The sequence below is a fragment of the Esox lucius genome, chromosome 5 (assembly GCF_011004845.1).
Source record: "Esox lucius isolate fEsoLuc1 chromosome 5, fEsoLuc1.pri, whole genome shotgun sequence".
Taxonomy (NCBI): domain Eukaryota; kingdom Metazoa; phylum Chordata; class Actinopteri; order Esociformes; family Esocidae; genus Esox; species Esox lucius.
The window spans coordinates 32,920,813-32,938,905 of record NC_047573.1 but is presented as its reverse complement, the minus strand read 5'-3'; the positions used below and the strand labels follow the sequence as shown (position 1 = coordinate 32,938,905).

The 18,093-nt window shown below is 40.1% G+C and overlaps 2 protein-coding genes across 2 annotated transcripts; one reads left to right on the top strand and one right to left on the bottom strand.

Moving 5' to 3' along the window:
- The first annotated feature begins 1,115 nt into the window (after positions 1-1,115).
- On the top strand, positions 1,116-10,283 carry pelo (pelota mRNA surveillance and ribosome rescue factor). Its single transcript, XM_010894318.3, has 13 exons — positions 1,116-1,333; positions 2,194-2,286; positions 4,301-4,451; positions 4,646-4,736; positions 6,166-6,329; positions 6,604-6,664; positions 6,906-7,067; positions 7,306-7,352; positions 7,686-7,759; positions 7,902-7,973; positions 9,317-9,391; positions 9,519-9,550; positions 9,753-10,283. Exons 1-13 carry the CDS (start codon positions 1,293-1,295, stop codon positions 9,845-9,847), a joined length of 1,158 nt encoding a protein of 385 aa, XP_010892620.1. The 5' UTR covers positions 1,116-1,292; the 3' UTR covers positions 9,848-10,283.
- A 237-nt stretch (positions 10,284-10,520) lies between these two features.
- On the bottom strand, positions 10,521-17,493 carry LOC105024387 (progestin and adipoQ receptor family member 4). The gene is made up of 3 exons (XM_010894316.2): positions 17,111-17,493; positions 15,001-15,219; positions 10,521-13,267 (listed from the first exon to the last, which is right to left on the bottom strand). Exons 1-3 carry the CDS (start codon positions 17,280-17,282, stop codon positions 12,831-12,833), a joined length of 828 nt encoding a protein of 275 aa, XP_010892618.1. The 5' UTR covers positions 17,283-17,493; the 3' UTR covers positions 10,521-12,830.
- Positions 17,494-18,093: the final 600 nt, after the last annotated feature.

Here is an 18,093-nt window from a genome sequence, read left to right as displayed (position 1 = left end):
CACTGCACTAGGGTATAAAGAATCCATATAGAGTATCAATGTATGGGGGAAAATACAGGGCATAGACAGTAGCTCTTTCTTAGCCACCCACTCCACTAGCTCCAGTGCAAGACTCTATACCTGAATTTGGCCCACGCAAATTGTTTTGCCGTGGAACATGGCATTCGAGAATTACTCAGTAGGGTATAAAGAATCCATAAAGAGTATCAATTAGTGATGGCCATTCGAGGCTCCATTAGTGTTAATTTAGCAGCAGGATATTAGGCTGGCAGCACTCAGATTTTCTTTATCACAATAAAAGCCATCATTGAAATGTATATGGCAATATAGTCAACAGTCTATTCTGTGAAAAAGAACAGACAATAATAACATTGAAACGGACATTAAACATAACATGTACAGACTAGATTGTTAACTATATTACCTTATATATTTCAATGATGGATTTTATTTTGAAAAAGAACATCTGAGTTAGCACTGTTAGCATAATATCCTACTGCTAGAAGAACGGTAATGAAGCCTCGAATGGCCATCACTAGTGTCAATGCATGTGTGGAAAATACAGGGTACAGCCAGCAACACTTTCTTAGCCCCCTACTCCATTGGCTCCAGTTATACGGCAATAGGTTACAATCCTGTCTGTTCATTGTCTGTTTAATGTCTGTTCCAATATTCTTCTTAATTATTTGAATGTACATATATTTGTTTCTAATCATTTTGCTTAAAAAAAACATATAACTCGAATACAATTCGCTTTTTTTTTATTAAGCAGATTGCAATTCAGTTCAATTATGGCTTTTATTTTGAAAAATAAATCTGAATTTAGGACTGCAGGCATAATATCCTTCTGCTAGCAGAACGGTAATCAAATGCGAGGTTAAGCGGATATCGGAAAATTCTTCCCGCGTTGGCATTGGTCACTTTTTGGATTTTGGCGGAAGTTAATTAACATGTTACTATTTGTAAACATAATTTTTATATTTGTTTTTTCAAACATTCATACGTTTGCACCAATAACACGAATTAATACCATGTTGTTTTTTTTAAAGAAGAAACAACTAAATATGAACAGTTCAGTGTGGCGCTATTCCTAACGTAGCACCAACACCCACGGAAGTGACAAAAGCAAAGGCCATGTTTTGGGATAACGCAATTACAATGTACAGGCCGTCACTAGAGCGATTCATTCTAAATAATTAGAATGACTCTTTGGAGTTAATATGACACTACAGTTAGTATTAACTTTACATGTATGCAAATAAACCTTTGGTTCATAACAAATCTATTACACCATGAAGTTACTTCATAAAGACATCGAAAAAGACAATGCCGGGTGAGTATCAACAGGCTAGCTAACGCAACGAACCAAAAAGGTTAAGAATGATGACTGATAAAACGTTAAACCTGTGAGATGTATTCCTACACAGTAACTAGTCACAGGTCACCCCAATATAAACACTGTATGGCATTTTATTAAATCAATAGTAATGAACAAGTTTGTGTCCTAGCAATGTATCTTAAATTGTTATTTGTAATTGTACGAATCGAGATGCTGAGCTAGCTAGCTACAATGTATCCATATGCTGTTGAATTTGCCGTCCTCGTTCATCCGATACTGAGCACCACATTTACTCAATTGCCTACTTGCCATGCATCTGTGGTAACTATAATATCATCACATACTGTAAATAACCTTACCCTTGAATTATAATGATGATGTGCTGAGTGCTCTACATTTTCAACCACGGCTTTGCTACAAATAGTTGTTACTGTCCTAAGCTGCTACTAACAGTTATTACGGTCCTGAGCTAATTGCCAACCTCAGTTAAAAGTAACTTTCAATCGTCCAACATTTATCTGGGATTGCTTTTAAATGCAATTCACTGTTTTCGCATGTTGTTAATCTTCCCACATTTTGATGTATTAGCCTTAAATGATAAGGTGTACAACATCTGTAAGTCCATGTATATTTCCTGCATATGCTCTGCTCATTTTCTTATGTTATAGCTGTATGCTATCACGTTCTGTCTCTAATATAAATTATGTGAACGGTGTATTCTGTCTCTACATATGTAGTCATCTAAAAGCAGCCTGTGTCACCTAGTAAAATTGTGTGTGTGGAAATTTGATTATTTCACTTGCACAACCTGAATGGAGCTGTGTCATCAAGGCTGTGTATTTTGTTTCCCACAGTCAAGTGACGCTGATGCCAGAGGAGGCAGAGGACATGTGGCACACCTACAACCTTCTGCAGATCGGTGACAGTCTAATGGCTTCCACTATCAGGTAGATAACATAAGTCGTGATTTACATTGAATTCATTATAGCCTACATGGGCCTATTTACATTTAGATAATTTAGCAAATGCTGTCATTCATAGTGACCCTCCAGTAGTAAATACATGCATTTTAGTATTCTTTACACTTGGTAATTTTCACACACACATACATTACCGTTCAGAAGTTTGGGGTCACTTAGAAATGTCCTTGTTTTCGAAAGAAAAGCAAATTTTTTTTGTCCATTAAAATAACATCAAATTGATCAGAAATACAGTGTAGGCACTATTAATGTTGTAAATGTTTATTGGAGCTGGAAAGGGCATATTTATTATGGATTATCTAAGTAGGTGTACAGAGGCCCATTAACAGTAATCATCAGTCCTGTGTTCCAGTGGAACGTTGTTTGCAAATCCAAGTTTATAAATTTTCAAAGGCTAATTGATCATTACAAAACTATTTTGCAGTTATGTTAGTACAGCTGAAAACTATTGTGCTGATTTAAAGAAGCGATAAAACAGACTTTATTTTTGACTAATTCAGCATCAGCATTTGTGAGTTCAATTACAGGCTCCAAATGGCCAGAAACAAAGAACTTTCTTCTGAAACTCATCAGTTGATTCTTGTTCTGAGAAATGAAGGTTGTTCCATGCAAGTAATTGCCCAGAAACGGAAGATCTCGTACAGCGCTGTGTACTACTCCCTTCACAGAACAGCGGAAACTGTCTCAAACCAGAATAGAATGAGGAGTGGGAGGCCCCGGTGCATCCTTGAGCAAGAGGATAAATACATTGGAGTGTCTAGTTTGAGACACAGGTACCTCAAAGGTCCTGAATTGGCAGCTTCATTAAATAGTACCCGCAAAACACAAGTCCCGGTGTCAACAGTGAAGAGGTGACTCCAGAATGCTGGCAGAGTTGCAAAGAAAAGACAGGCCAAAAGAAAGAAAATATTAAGATGGACAAAAGAATAGAGACACTGGATAGAGGAAGATTGGAAAATGTGTTATGGACAGACAAATCTTAGTTTGAGGTGTTCAGATCACAAAGAAGACAATTTGTGAGACACAGACCAAATGAAAAGATGCTGGAGGAGTGCTTGGCGCCATCTGTCAAGCATGGTGGAGGCAATGTGATGGTCTGGGGGTGCTTTGGTGGTGGTAAAGTGGGAGATTTTGTATAAAAGGGATCTTGAAGAAGGAAAGCTATCACTCCATTTTGCAACACCATGCCATACCCTGTGGATGGTGCTTTATTGGAGCCAATTTCCTCCTACAACTGGACAATGACCCAAAGCACAGCTCCAAACTATGCATTAACTATTTAGGGAAGAAGCAGTCAGCTGCTATTCTGTCTGTAATTGTGTGGGCATCACAGTTACCAGATCTCAACCCTATTGAGCTGTTGTGGGAGCAGCTTGACCATATGGGACATAAGAAGTGCCCATCAAGAAAATCCAACTTGTGGGAGGTGCTTCAGGAAGCATGGGGTGAAATCTTTTCAGATTACTTTAACAAATTAACGACTAGAATGGCTGTAATTGCTGCAAATTCAAAGTTTGAAGGACACAATTATTTCAATTAAATATCATATTTCTAACAATGACTATATTTCCTATTCATATTGCTATATTTCCTCTTCAAACTCATTTCATGTATGTTTTCATGGAAAACAAGGACTTTGCTTAGTGACCCAAAACTGTTGAACACATTTTGCACTGTTTGGCAAGTGCAATGACTTCTGTCACTGGAGGCAGCAGGTAGCCTAGAGTTTAAGAGCATTGGGCACATTAACTGAAGATTTGCTGAATTGCAGTCCGATAGCGACAAATTGAAAAATCTGTTTTTTTCCTTAGAGTGCACCAGGGTGATTGTCAGTAATAGATGATACCCTGGCTGTTTGACCCCACTCTCACAGGGTGTCTCAGCAAGTGTCTGCCCCTTTTGACTCACTAACCTCATTTAAACACTTAGACTAAAATGGCTGCCCCAGTGACCTGTGACACGTTCCTCCCCGATTCCTCAGAAAGGTGCAGACTGAGTCGTCCACCGGCAGTGTGGGGAGCTCTAGAGTGCGCACCACACTGTGTGTGTGTGTGGACACTATCGACTTTGACTCGCAGGCCTGCCAGCTCAGGGTGAAGGGAACCAACATCCAGGAGAATCAGTATGTCAAGGTCAGGAACAAACAACCTCAAGGACAAAACCTTGAACTGTTACTGTATGTCCACTTTGCATTGATAATTCGTCAGTAAATACATGTATATCACAATGCTAATGTACAAAGTCACATGCAGGTTTTCAGTATCCATTTAGTTGTGCTGGTTGTTTAGGGACTGCTAGTAAATATAACATTTTTCATCTGTTGTAGATGGGAGCTTACCACACCATTGAGTTGGAGTTAAACAGGAAGTTCACACTTGCCAAAAAGATCTGGGACAGCGTTGTGCTTGATAGGATTGGTGAGTGTGTACTTGTTACTGTCAATTGAATGGCTTTCTTCCAGGTCTTGCTGGTGCACAACTTGTGAAAGCCCTAAATCCCTGCTGTTGTGTTGTACTCTGCTGAATATGCCAATCCAAATAATAGGATGTTCTAAAAATAAGTCTTCATTATAAATGGTATTTAGATATGTTTTGACAGGGTTCCCATAGGTCGTGACCTTGAGGACTCTCATGAAAAATAACCATTCCAGACAGTATGGGAATTTAGTGTACACATTAAGGCAATCATGGGATATCTGGACATTTTTCATATTGATCAGAGTTTGGATGTAAAATGATCAGCAACATGCACATTGTGTTGCACAGGCTGTGTGTTTGTGGGTGTATGTCTGTGATCCAGGTCTAAAAGTGGGTCTGTCGATCTGAGTCCCCTAAAAATGTATTCCCATAAGCAGGGTTCAACATTAAGCAGGGTTGAACATTAATGATGTCCCCACTGGCCCGGGGCCAGTAAGACCTAACGTCAGGCCAGTAGACAAAGACAGTCACTGGCCCATGTGGCCATGTTGTGAAGAGGGAGAAACCATTCACAGACTATGTACGGGCCAGTGCTCAGTTTCCCCATTTAAGTTCATAGTATTATATACAAATGTTTGCTTGTCATCTTTTTTCACTCTCCCTGCTTCGATTTTCGCTTGTTCTCGCATTAAAATGTGTCTATGGCACTTCTTCTCCCCCCCTCGATGTGTTACAGTACGGGTGTCGTCTTTTTGACCAGTAATATTTGGTGGCTCGTCTCTTGACCAATCAAAGGTCATAGTGCAGTCTAGTAGTGATGGGAAGTTCGACTTTCTCCTGACGAGTCGTTCAGTTCGAATCTTTCGAGTAATTTTGTTAATCTGAGTCAGTGATGCCTAAAGCCACGAAACGATAGAGAGGAGCTCTACGTCACTTTCCTCTAGTCCTTTTGTGGGACAGCTAGCGCTGAAAGTGTAGAAGACAATGGTGCTAAATTGAAAACATTACTGGTACCATGCCTAAAAGCTGCAGCGTTCTTTTTTGCACGTCGATTAAGAGAAAAAACGCTAGTTTACGCTTTTCTTTCGGAGGACAGCAAAAACCTGTGGCTTCAGGCCATCCACAGAGAGGATAGTCAACTGTAGGAACCGTTCTGTCTGTGGCAAACACTTCATCACGTTAGTTAATGATGCTACAGTTATAATGTCAACCGTTATTATGTTAAGTCAAGTAAGTGAATGTTGATGCTGCACTGAAAAGGCAGGACATAGAACATGATTTTGTCATGATTATTGTCATAATAATCCCAATTAAAAGTGTCTAAATTCTGCATTGATGCCATGATAAGAAAATTATAGGTGTGGGAGTTCTGTTTTGAGGACCTTATCAGGCATGTGAATTTGTCTTCTAAATCCTGTGGTCCCCTCAGAGCAGGCATGTGACCCCACCCAGAAGGCAGACGTGGCGGCTGTGGTGATGCAAGAGGGTCTGGCTAATCTAGTTCTTGTGACCCCCGCTATGACCCTACTCAGAGCCAAGGTGGAGGTGACCATCCCTCGCAAGAGGAAAGGCAGCTGCACCCAGCACGAAAAGGTCAATAGAGTCTTCACACAGAAATGCAAACATAGCTTACGTGTGTCAGGACAGAAACGATCCATGCATGCCTTTGGGCAGCATGTTTACCTGGGGCAGGGGCACCGGAAGGGGCAGGGGCACCGGAAAGGGCCGGCGTGGAAGGCCTACCCACCGCCAGCTTAACATAAAAGCTCCATTCTTTTCTTTGTTTCCAAGCGTGTAAAATGTTTAACAATCAGTATGGGTAGAGAATAATTTTGTCTGTTTTTTGTTTTTCTGGGCTGTTTCTCAGGCGCTGGAGAGGTTCTATGAGGCTGTGATGCAGGCCATCCTTAGACATATCAACTTTGACGGTGAGTCCACTAGTGTCTCCAGAACCCCTTACAGGCTTTACCCATCGCATAACGTCAACATGGAACACTTAGCCAGCTTGCTCAGCTATCCAAACTCTCCCACCAGACGCTACACCCACGGATGTTCGTTTTTTTCTTGGATTTGGATCAAATGACGCCCACTCTTCCTACACCTTCTGGTTTGCTCCTTGTTTCCCTGTGTGATCTTGTTTTTAACTATGCATAACGTTTCCCCCCCTAGTGGTGAAGTGTATACTGGTGGCCAGTCCAGGGTTTGTGAAAGACCAGTTCATAGCCTACCTCTTTAGAGAGGCTGTCCGTCAGGACTCCAAGATTCTACTTGAGAACAGGCCCAAGTTCATGTTGGTCCACTCTTCTTCGGGACACAAGTACTCCCTCAAAGGTGAGGAACGTTTCTTGGTAGTATTACAATGGATGTGGTTGTTTGTTTGTAAAGCATTGTCGGAATACTTAGGGCCTATAAAGTGCCTACTGCATAATGCCTTATCCTGCATATGACATGTTGTAATGTATCATACTTTAGTGACAAGTTTAGTAGGTTATGTCTTTAATTTTATTTCAAAGGTTTTCATGTTTCTTCCTTTTGGTGCAATGCTAACTGGGTTGTGTTTGTCCTGTAGAGATTCTGTGCGATCCAGCTGTGACGGCTAGGTTGTCTGATACCAAGGTATGTGTCCTGTTTAGTCTATGAATATGAAAAACAATTTATTTATCAATCGATTGAGATGCATTACCTGTAAGCATACCAAATGTGGTTACGATATGTTAGAAATTGGATTTGTAACGTATAGGAATTGCAGAAAAGATAACATACAGAATGAGTGAGTGATCTTGTACTACAAAAATGGGTTCTCCTTTTCTTTGCTCATGAGCACCACAACTACATGCTGAAATTATGTAAGAACCCAGGAGTTCCTCCTGTTTTTGTATGAAGTTGTACTCTGCATGGCCTTTTCAGTATGGCAATGTGTTAATGCATTGTCTTTTTGGGACTCAACAGGCAGCAGGAGAGGTAAAAGCCCTGGAGGATTTCTATAAGATGCTACAACACGAGCCTGACAGAGCCTTCTATGGGTGAGAGAGAATCTTTACATGTTTTTGTTCATAGGGACAAATTAACCCAGCTGAACACAACTCCAAAGACTGACTGTAAAGTTCAAAGTCCCACTGTTCCACCACTCCAAAACACTCACGTTTTATTCACTTGACGTTGCAGATTGGTTCATGTGGAGAAAGCTAGCGAAGCATTGGCCATTGACATCTTGTTGATTAGTGATAAGCTCTTCAGGTATGTTGGTGGGGGGAAATAATATTTTATCTTTGTATAAATAAATATAGACAGAGACACACAGTAATGTGGGTGAAGAATGTAAGGAAAAACCTTAATAAATGAGTAGAGATTACATTTAAGCAGTTAAAATTAAGCAGTTAAAATCCTATCATGCTCTGGTGCATATATATATATAAACGCTGAGCAGTCCCAGTTGACCTCGATTTTGGAACAAGATGCCAGGAGGAAAGGAGCTATGTGACTTCTGAAGAGGGTTCATTATTGGGGCTCAAATAGCAGGAGCTTCAGTAACAAAGACTGCTTAACTGGCTTGTGTTTCAATAGGAACCCTGAGTGAAGTTACATCTGTGAAACTGTGGTTAAAAGCGCTCATTCAATGACTGATGCTCGTGCATTACAGCCATTTGTCAGGAAAAACACCAGAGCAGCTGACTGAGAATCAACACAGGATATGATCAGACTGTCAGCAAGAACAGTTGGTTGAGAACTACACACAGAGGGATATTATAGTAAGGTCGCAGTGCATAACACCTTATTACAGAGACAAATGCACATTAGACAGTTCAGTGGTGCAAAAACCATAGGCACTGGTCTACAGAGATGTGGAGGAAGTGATATGGTCAGATGAGTCATTCTCCAGGGAATGGTGCAGGCCTGAATGCTTGGCCCCAACAGTCAGCGTCCAGAGTCTGGACGATCTGTTATGCTGTGGGGGGCCTTTTCCTGGCATGCTTTGGGTCCACTTGTCTCCTTAGAGGGAAGAGTACCTGCAAATCATTACCAAGTTATTCTTGAGTGATCACCATAATCTTATGGTGAAACATGTCTGTCCTGTTGTGAGTAGTCTCTTCCAGGATGACAATACCCCCTACACAGAGCATGAGCGGTCACTGAATGGTTTGATGAGTATGAAAATAATCTGAATCACATGTTATGGCCTTGTGAATCACATGTTATGGCCTTCGCTGTCACTAGATCTCAACCCAACTGAACACCTGTGGGTGATGTTGGATTGACGTGTTGGAGAGATCTCTCCACCGCCATCATCAAAACACCAAATGCAGGAATATCTTTTGGAAGAATGGAGTTCCATCCCTCCTGTAGAGTTCCAGAGAGTAGTATTATGTTTGCCAAGGCGTTTTGAACCTGTTCTGGTGGCACGAAACACTCTGTTGGGTTTTCCTTTCATTTTTCACCCATCTCTATGTTTATTACTTTATTCCAGTTTCACAAAATAAAATGACAAACTGAGCAGAAAAAGAGGTGGCTGTAAGATGAGCTGTGTAGGGGGGTCATATGTCTGTATGTTCTGTTGACTATATGGATGTCTATTTCACTAGGCACCAGGATGTGGCCACACGGAGTAGATATGTACGGTTGGTGGATAACGTGAGAGACAACGGCGGAACTGTCAGGTAGGGCTCGGTGGGAACGATGAACCACCGTAACAATTAGAAAATTGAGAGACTCATTATGACGATTGTTTCTTATACATCCTATGTCCTTGACTCTCATTCCAATCCTCTTTATTTTCTTCCTCAGAATCTTTTCAAGCCTTCATGTATCTGGAGAACGTAGGTTTTGTTCCTTTTGTTCCTAAGCCAAATGTCAGTGCCGTTATAACATAAATGTGTTATTGGTAGCATTTCTTCTCCCCCAAGGGGATTTTGCTGATGGTGTAATTGATTAGCATTGAATCATTCAGTGTTAATAAGGTAATGAGGGATCTTTTTTATTTGTCAATCAAATATGACACTTTTTCTCTCCCTTGTACAGAGTTGACACAGCTCAGTGGAGTGGCTGCTATCTTGCGTTTCCCCATCGCTGACCTATCGGAGCCTGAGGATGACAGCAGCTCTGATGATGAATGAATGACAATGCAACAGAAAGAAGGGACTTGGGCACTCCTCATTTGCAGAGAGAGAAATGGAAAACTAGAAGTCATGTCTATGAATTCTATATTTGACACTTGTGCTTCTGGATATTAAGGATTTAAGGTACTGTTTGTGGTACCAAGTCCAAGCCTGAAAAATCATCTCTGGTTTACTGTAATGCTAGGATTAAGCCTGTTATTTCATTAGTGTGAAGTCTGACTAAAACAAAAATAATAACAGTAAAAACATTAGAAAAAACCCCCAGACCAAACACTGATTGATCTTGAAATTACAATGTCTTACAGTACAGCTTGTTAATATTGATAAAATATGTATAATTAATTTCTAATTAGCTAGTTTTGCTGCAATACATTTTTCCTTTGGAGTGTACTGTATATATCTTTCTTGCAATAAAATCTGTCATTGCATACCATTTTGTCTTTACAGAGTCTTTACAGTAAAATGTACTTGCTTTTTGATGTCTTGTTAACAGTTGTTTCTGACATAACATTTTCATTATCTAAGAATAAGCGAATATGACTGGAAATGAGAGATATAAATATATATCTTTATTATTTAATGCAGTCATTTGCATTGAAAGTACAGTGGAATTATTCAACCCCAAAGCATGTTTTTAAATTTAGTTGCATTGCAATTATTTCCACAAACAGTTTCGTAATGCGGTGTTACGTTTTTATGTATTTCTATAAAGTGTCGTGCTAAAGCATTCAGACCTATGACAAATTCTCTCATTTCACTGAATTACAAATGGCACAATAACATTTCATTCTGTTGGATCATTTATTTTAACACATCAACAGTCAAAAATGGTAACGTTGGTTTTATTTTGGGAAATATTTGTAAGAAAAGTACAAATTCAAATAGGTTGCTTACATAAGTATTTAACCCATGTGCTTCAAAAGCTTCCGTTTTCCACAAGTGAAATGAATTGCCTTAACAAGGGCACTATTATCGTTGACCTCCATCTTTGAACCGTTGTTACCGTCACATTTTCTGGGTAAAAACATCACTGTTGAAGGACCATTGGTCAGACTGAATTGGAAAAGATGATTAAAACCAAATATTAGAAGTGGGAGAGTAAAGGCTGGTTCCATGGACACAGATTATGCCTAGTACTTGACCAAAATGTTTTATATTTTATATATCAGCAGCTCTGTATAAAACTGACCTGTATTGGAGGGTGGTGTGAAAGAAGCCTGTACTTAAAAAGTACCATCTGAAAGCATCAAGTGAACCAGCTGTCATGTGGGAAATGGGTTTATGGTCAGATGAGACCAAGATAGAGCCATGTGTGGCGGGAACCTAACACTAACAACGTCTCAACAAAACCTTCTCTACAGTGAAGTGTGGTGGCAGCATTATGCTGTGGGGATACTGCAAATACCAAAAATACAGCAGGATAACTTATTTCAGTCAAACAAACATTTGGGAGTAAATGTACCTTCCAGCAGGACAATGATCCGAAGTAATAGGTTGATGCAGCACTGGAGTGGCTCAATAATAAAATAAAGAGTCCTTCTGTGGCCAAGTTAAAGTCCTCAAGTGAATCACATAGACAATCTGTAACACTATTTAAATATTTGATTTGCAGTTCATAAGCCAACCAACCAACTTGAACAACCTGGAGCAAATATGGCAATAAGAATATGTCAAAATCAACCCGACACTGTGCCAAGCTCATATATGCTTACTAAAGCCATGGCTAACGGAGGAGTGACAATAATATGTATTGAAACATTTTGCATATATAAACAACATATTTCACATTCACCCCAATATGGATTGCAATTATTTTGTTAGCGGAAAATACTTTTCTTTGAAGCTGTTATTGCAGCAACAGGTTGTTCTACCAAATATTAATTTGTAGGGTTTGACTACTTATTCTAGCATATATCAACATATTGCTGTTTTCTAACAAATACATTAAACTAACGTCACAGTAACACTTTATTTGGATAGACAATCTGAATCTGTAGATGCTTTAACAGACTATCAATAACATTTCAATTAACTATCTACTGACACTACACCTAACCTTTAATCTCATCCTATCTCTAACCTTAATCCTTTCCTGAATCCTTATACTAACACTCATTCTTAAGATCAAATTTTAACCTTAGCAAGCACTTATGTTTTTCTGATAATTTGTTAATGGTATGAATGAATAACTGTAGCGCACCTACAGATGGTATTTTTGACTATCCAAAAAAAGTGTAACCTAAATTTGTAATACATTAAAATTAGAGAATTGAACAGGTTTGAATACTTCTCCCAGGCACTGTACGTATTTCGGGTTTTTAGTTAAGCAATAAGGCATGAGGAGTACAGTAAATGGCCACTATATCATGGCTAACAGCTGTTCACTGGCATGATACATCACCTGGGTACAGCACTTTGCCATGGTATATTGACAATATACCACAAACCTTGAGATATGACATATTGCCATTATAAACCTTTTACCAATGCAATTAACAGTTAAAATGTGAAAACATTTGTGATATTATGCACTTGGGTGTACATCATATACCACAGCTTTCATTTTAGTTTGACAGAATATTTTATGTAGTCAATCACAATGAAGTTGTAGCTGAAAGAAATTTGGAAGATTCCTTTTGAGAACAAATCATAAATAGCACCAATATATTCTTACCCCTGCACTGTTCTACTGTACAGGGGGTGAACTGTTCACAATGGATGGCGAACCGTAATCCTTACAGCAGCTCGTCCTAAAGTGCGTTTTAAAACCTCAAATTCACTCCCTCATCAACCATAGAAACATGATAACTAGAAGGTAAATAAGCCCTTAAAATGACTGTGTGCACTTCTGGGTACGTACATTCATTATGGCCGCCAGTCCACCCATCACCAAATAAAGACATGAATGGGACTATTTAGGTAATTCTATGTTTAAGTGCTCCTTCCCACAATCCTTTTCCTCCTCCTTAACGTCTGTCCTTCACTCCATGACTGGACACTGGAATGTCTTAATCCAGGCTAAGTCCTCCAACATCCCCCAGTGCATGTAGATGATGGAGCAGATCACCAGCACATGCATTATCTGGTGGCTGTTGAACCAGTAGTCAAAGAAACCAGGGCTGAAGCGCTCTGGCACTCGGCTAAGGTTCACTAGGCCCCCCAAGACAGCTAACATGTCCATGGTGAAGAAAAGATGCAGCGAAGTTGGGCTGCCTACGCCGTCACCCTGCCAACGGAACAAGAAGAGGACCAGACGGAAGAGAGCCTGCCAGATGAAAGCACGAAGACGGCCATAGTTGCTTCGCGCAGTGGTGGCACAGAGGATACCCCAGGCCGATATTATGCTGTAGGCAAAGAGGGCCAGGATGCGCATGACAGGGTAGCACATCAGGGTGATGTAGACAATAGGCAGGCATCCTGAAGAACACATCGACACAAGAGGTTCATCGAATGACTGATTTGTGAAATGGAATTGGATGTGAGTTTACAGTGGGGAGAACAAGTATTTGATACACTGCTGATTTTGCATGTTTTCCTACTTACAAAGCATGTAGAGGTCTGTCAATTAATAATTAATTTGCATTTTATTGCATGACATAAGTATTAGATCACCTACCAACCAGTAAGAATTCTCGCTCTCACAGACCTGTTAGTTTTTCTTTAAGAAGCCCTCCTGTTCAGCACTCATTACCTGTATTTACTGCACCTGTTTGAACTCGTTACCTGTATAAAAGACACCTGTCCACACACTCAATCAAACGGACTCCAACCTCTCCACAATGGCCAAGACCAGAGATCTGTGTAAGGACATCAGGGATAAAATTGTAGACCTGCAAAAGGCTGGGAGGACAATAGGCAAGCAGCTTGGTGAGAAGGCAACAACTGTTGGCGCAATTATTAGAAAATGGAAGAAGTTCAAGATGACGGTCAATCTCCCTCGGCCTGGGGCTCTATGCAAGATCTCACCTCATTGGGCATCAGTGATCATGAGGAAGGTGAGGGATCAGCCCAAAACTACACGGCAGGACCTGGTCAATGACCTGAAGAGAGCTGGGACCACAGTCAGAAAACCATTAGTAACACACTACGCCGTCATGGATTAAAATCATGCAGCGCACGCAAGGTCCCCCTGCTCAAGCCAGCGCATGTCCAGCCCCGTCTGAAGTTTGCCAATGACCATCTGGATGATCCAGAGGAGGAATGGGAGAAGGTCATGTGGTCTGATGAGACAAAAATAGAGCTTTTTGGTTTAAACTCCGCTCGCCGTGTTTGGAGGAAGAAGAAGGATGAGTACAACCCCAAGAACACCATCCCAATCGTGAAGCATTGAGGTGGAAACATCATTCTTTGGGGATGCTTTTCTGCAAAGGGGACTGGACGACTGCACCGTATTGAAGGGAGGATGGATGGAGCCATGTATCGCGAGATCTTGGCCAACAACCTCCTTCCCTCAGTAAGAGCATTGAAGATGGGTGGCTGGGTGGCTGGGTCTTCCAGCATGACAATGACCCGAAACACACAGCCAGGGCAACTAAGGAGTGGCTCTGTAAGAAGCATCTCAAGGTCCTGGAGTGGCCTAGCCAGTCTCCAGACCTGAACCCAATAGAAAATCTTTGGAGGGAGCTGAAAGTCCATATTGCCTTAGCGACAGCCCTGAAACCTGAAGGATCTGGAGAAGGTCTGTATGGAGGAGTGGGCCAAAATCCCTGCTGCAGTGTGTTCAAACCTGTTCAAGAACTACAGGAAACGTATGATCTCTGTAATTGCAAACAAAGGTTTCTGTACCAAAAGGTTCTGCTTTTCTGATGCATCAAATACTTATGTCATGCAATAAAATGCTAATTAATTACTTAAAAATCATACAATGTGATTTTCTGGATTTTTGTTTTAGATTCCGTCACTCACAGTTGAAGAGTTCCTATGATAAAAATGACAGACTTCTACATGCTTTGTAAGTGGGAATACTTTCAAAATCGGCAGTGTTTTAAATGCTTGTTCTCCCCACTGTAAGTTAAAACTTGAAATTAAACAAAATGAAAAAACTAAACAAATGAAGAAACAGGAAGAAAAAGAGAGGCAGGAAAGGAGGAAGAATACGTTTTGAAATATTTAAGACGAGAAAGACCGATCAGTTATGCAGCCTCACCTACCTAAAGTGTTGACGAGGCAAACTCCGACCATGTCTAGGGAGAGGAGGGTGTCATAAATGGGCTCCCCGCCCTCATGGTTCATAAAGGTGTGGTAGAGCACAGAGCCCACGGTGGGGGACAAGCAGGCCAGGTAGTGGAACACACACATCCATGTTTGCTCTACATCGGACCAGGGGATGTTGAGAGGCAGCAGCACAAGGAAACAGAAGAACGGGATTCCTGGATGGATTAATGGAGAGAGACAGATAGAATATTTTAACTTTGAAGTCCATAGTCTTATTTTGGCATGCTTTTCTTTTTATATACATTGCCATGCAAAAGTATTCAGAACATTGGCCAATTCTGTCATTTTACAGAATTACAAATGGTACATTGAAATGTTGGTCTGTTTGATATTTTATTTTGTGGTTGCTTGTGATTGTTTTTCTTAATGTTTGGGCATCTTATCCATGTGTTTTTTTGTACTTTCTGTTCTCCATATACATTAGTTGTAGGTTTTATATACAGTACCCAAGACAGTTAAATAAGTTAATTAATTTTCACTGAATAAATAAAAACTTGCCTAAGTACCACAAAGCAGGTTTAATAATTGTAAGCCATAGGTCAATGACAATTTGGCTCTTCACAGGTACTACATACAAGCATTTGAGTATCCTAAGTTTACCAAGAGACTAAAAAGTTATTTTTATGGATTCAAAATGTTTTAGTTTCTAATCAGTTTACAGTACTAATAAAACTAGTTTGGACACACTTGTGTTAATTAGTCCAGGACTAGTCTTAGTCCATGTCTCTGAAATGGTGTTTGTATTGCAACATAGCCCTTCAGCTTTCTTTTTCTATCAACACTATTGTACAGTAAATCCTTCTCACAAGTGTATCACAGCCTGCTGAGCAAGACCCATCTGGTAATCCCCCCCTTTCTCCTTAGTAAGAGTGTTAGCGTTAATGTACTTAGGATGTAGGATATCCAGGGAGGAGCTACACAACAGAGGATGACTCTCTTAGTTCAGGGGTGCAAAGCTACACATGCTTAAATAGCTAATGTGCTATTGTGTTGTATGACATTTTGTGCACATTACATTTGTAACAGTTCTGAAAATGGTAAGGAATAAAACAATGCCCTTTGGTAATAACAGCTTTTGTGTATCTTTCATATTTCGTGCCTCGGCGTTGAAAAGGTTTTTGACAATTTTTACCAAGGGTCAGTGTGTCAACCAAAACAGTGCGTCAGTCATTACCTTTCCTCCTAGACCTAATTACCATTGGTATATATCCAAGACAAGGATTCCCTGAACAGATTAGCAGTAATCCCCCATATTCTTAGTTTCTTTACACATACTTGACAAGTACCTATATGATTGTAAATGGCCCACTAGTGAGAGTAGCCTGATGTGTTTTTGTTTTGGTGTAGCTAAATACCTACCAGTCTCCAAATGCTGAAAAAACAATTTTCCATATAAATTACATATATATGACTCCAGGTTTGATAAGGAAGTTTTCAGTTGTTACAGGTACGTGTCTACCTCGGGAACCTCACTGCTGCTTTCCCTGCATTTCAGGTGCACATGCACCTTGCACATTGAATTTGCCTTCATTGCACATTTAGAATTGCCATCGTACTTGCATTTTACAGTTGTTACATATGCATGTCTACCGCGGGGACCTCATTGCTGCTATCTCTGCATTCCGGTTGCACATGCTACATTACTCCTTCAATTTTATTCCACTTGTAACATACACTATACTTAATATTTAATACTCTATTTGCCTTAATTGCACATTTAGTATTACCATTTGTACTGCATTAGCCTTCATTGCACATCTATACATTCTGCTTGCAATATACATATACTTAATGCTTGTACATTTTCTGCCCTCTTCTATTTGCACTTCTGGTTAGATGCTAGCTGCATTTCGTTGTACTGTAATTGTTCAATGACAATAAAGTTGAATCTAACATAATGTAAAAAGAAATCATAAAAATTCACATGAAATGTATATTACATGAGCAGTTCTAACATATATATATATATGTATATATTACTTTATAGTATTTATAATGGCACTAATAGAAGTTAAAGTGTAAATGATGCATAATTTAGTAACTTACCATGGGAATAAATGTTACCAAATTCATTGTGCAGGTAGAAAAGGCTTCTGAGACACCCATGAACAGTTGAAATGGGCCGGTAGCCAGTCAGGATCAGGTCATTGAACTGAAGATGAGGAGGAGTTTTCTCCAAATTTAACAGACGAGGTCCATGTCCATATAAGCATGCCATGGTGGTATTCCCCAGACAACGTCCTCTCTGAGTTTACTGTACATCAGTTGCTAGTGCAATAAACATATTATTATATACTAAAAGTTTTCATTTATCACTTCAGGCACATACATTGTCAATTCAAACAGGACAGTCAGCGGCATAGTTTCGGTAGCCAAGTACCATCCTTGGAAGCGTTCCTTGGAACTTCCAAGCAAAGCAACCTGTTGAGCTTACAGAATGGCATGCTATCTCTGTGACCAATCAGCAAGCACTGTTATTCATAGGGTTAAATCTGTTGTAATCCTCACCAGGGAAGCTGCGTGCTTTGGGCTCTGATCTACTACTTCAATGTCATATACCTGCTACCACCAAGCTACTATTAGGCATTCTACTCCTTAAGTTCCTATGTCGGTAGAGGAGATTCAATGCTGTGGATGCCCAGTGCAACATTACACTGTAAATAAGGACCAACAGTCAACCTAAGAAAAAGGATGCACTTAGATTGCTTGTTTCAATGTACTTTTGTAGTTTGTGGAATTTCTTTGGTGAAATGTGTACTTAGTTCTCCTGGCTCGTATAGTCAGTTTTCAATGCCTTATGTATTATACAGTACACTCACCAAAAGTATTATTAGGAACACCATACTAATACTGTGTTTGACCCCCTTTCGGCTTCAGAACTGCCTTAAGTCTACGTGGCATTGATTCCACAAGGTGCTGAAAGCATTCTTTAGAAATGTTGGCCCATATTGATAGGATAGCATCTTGCAGTTGATGGAGATTTGTGGGATGCACATCCAGGGCACGAAGCTCCTGTTCCACCATATTCC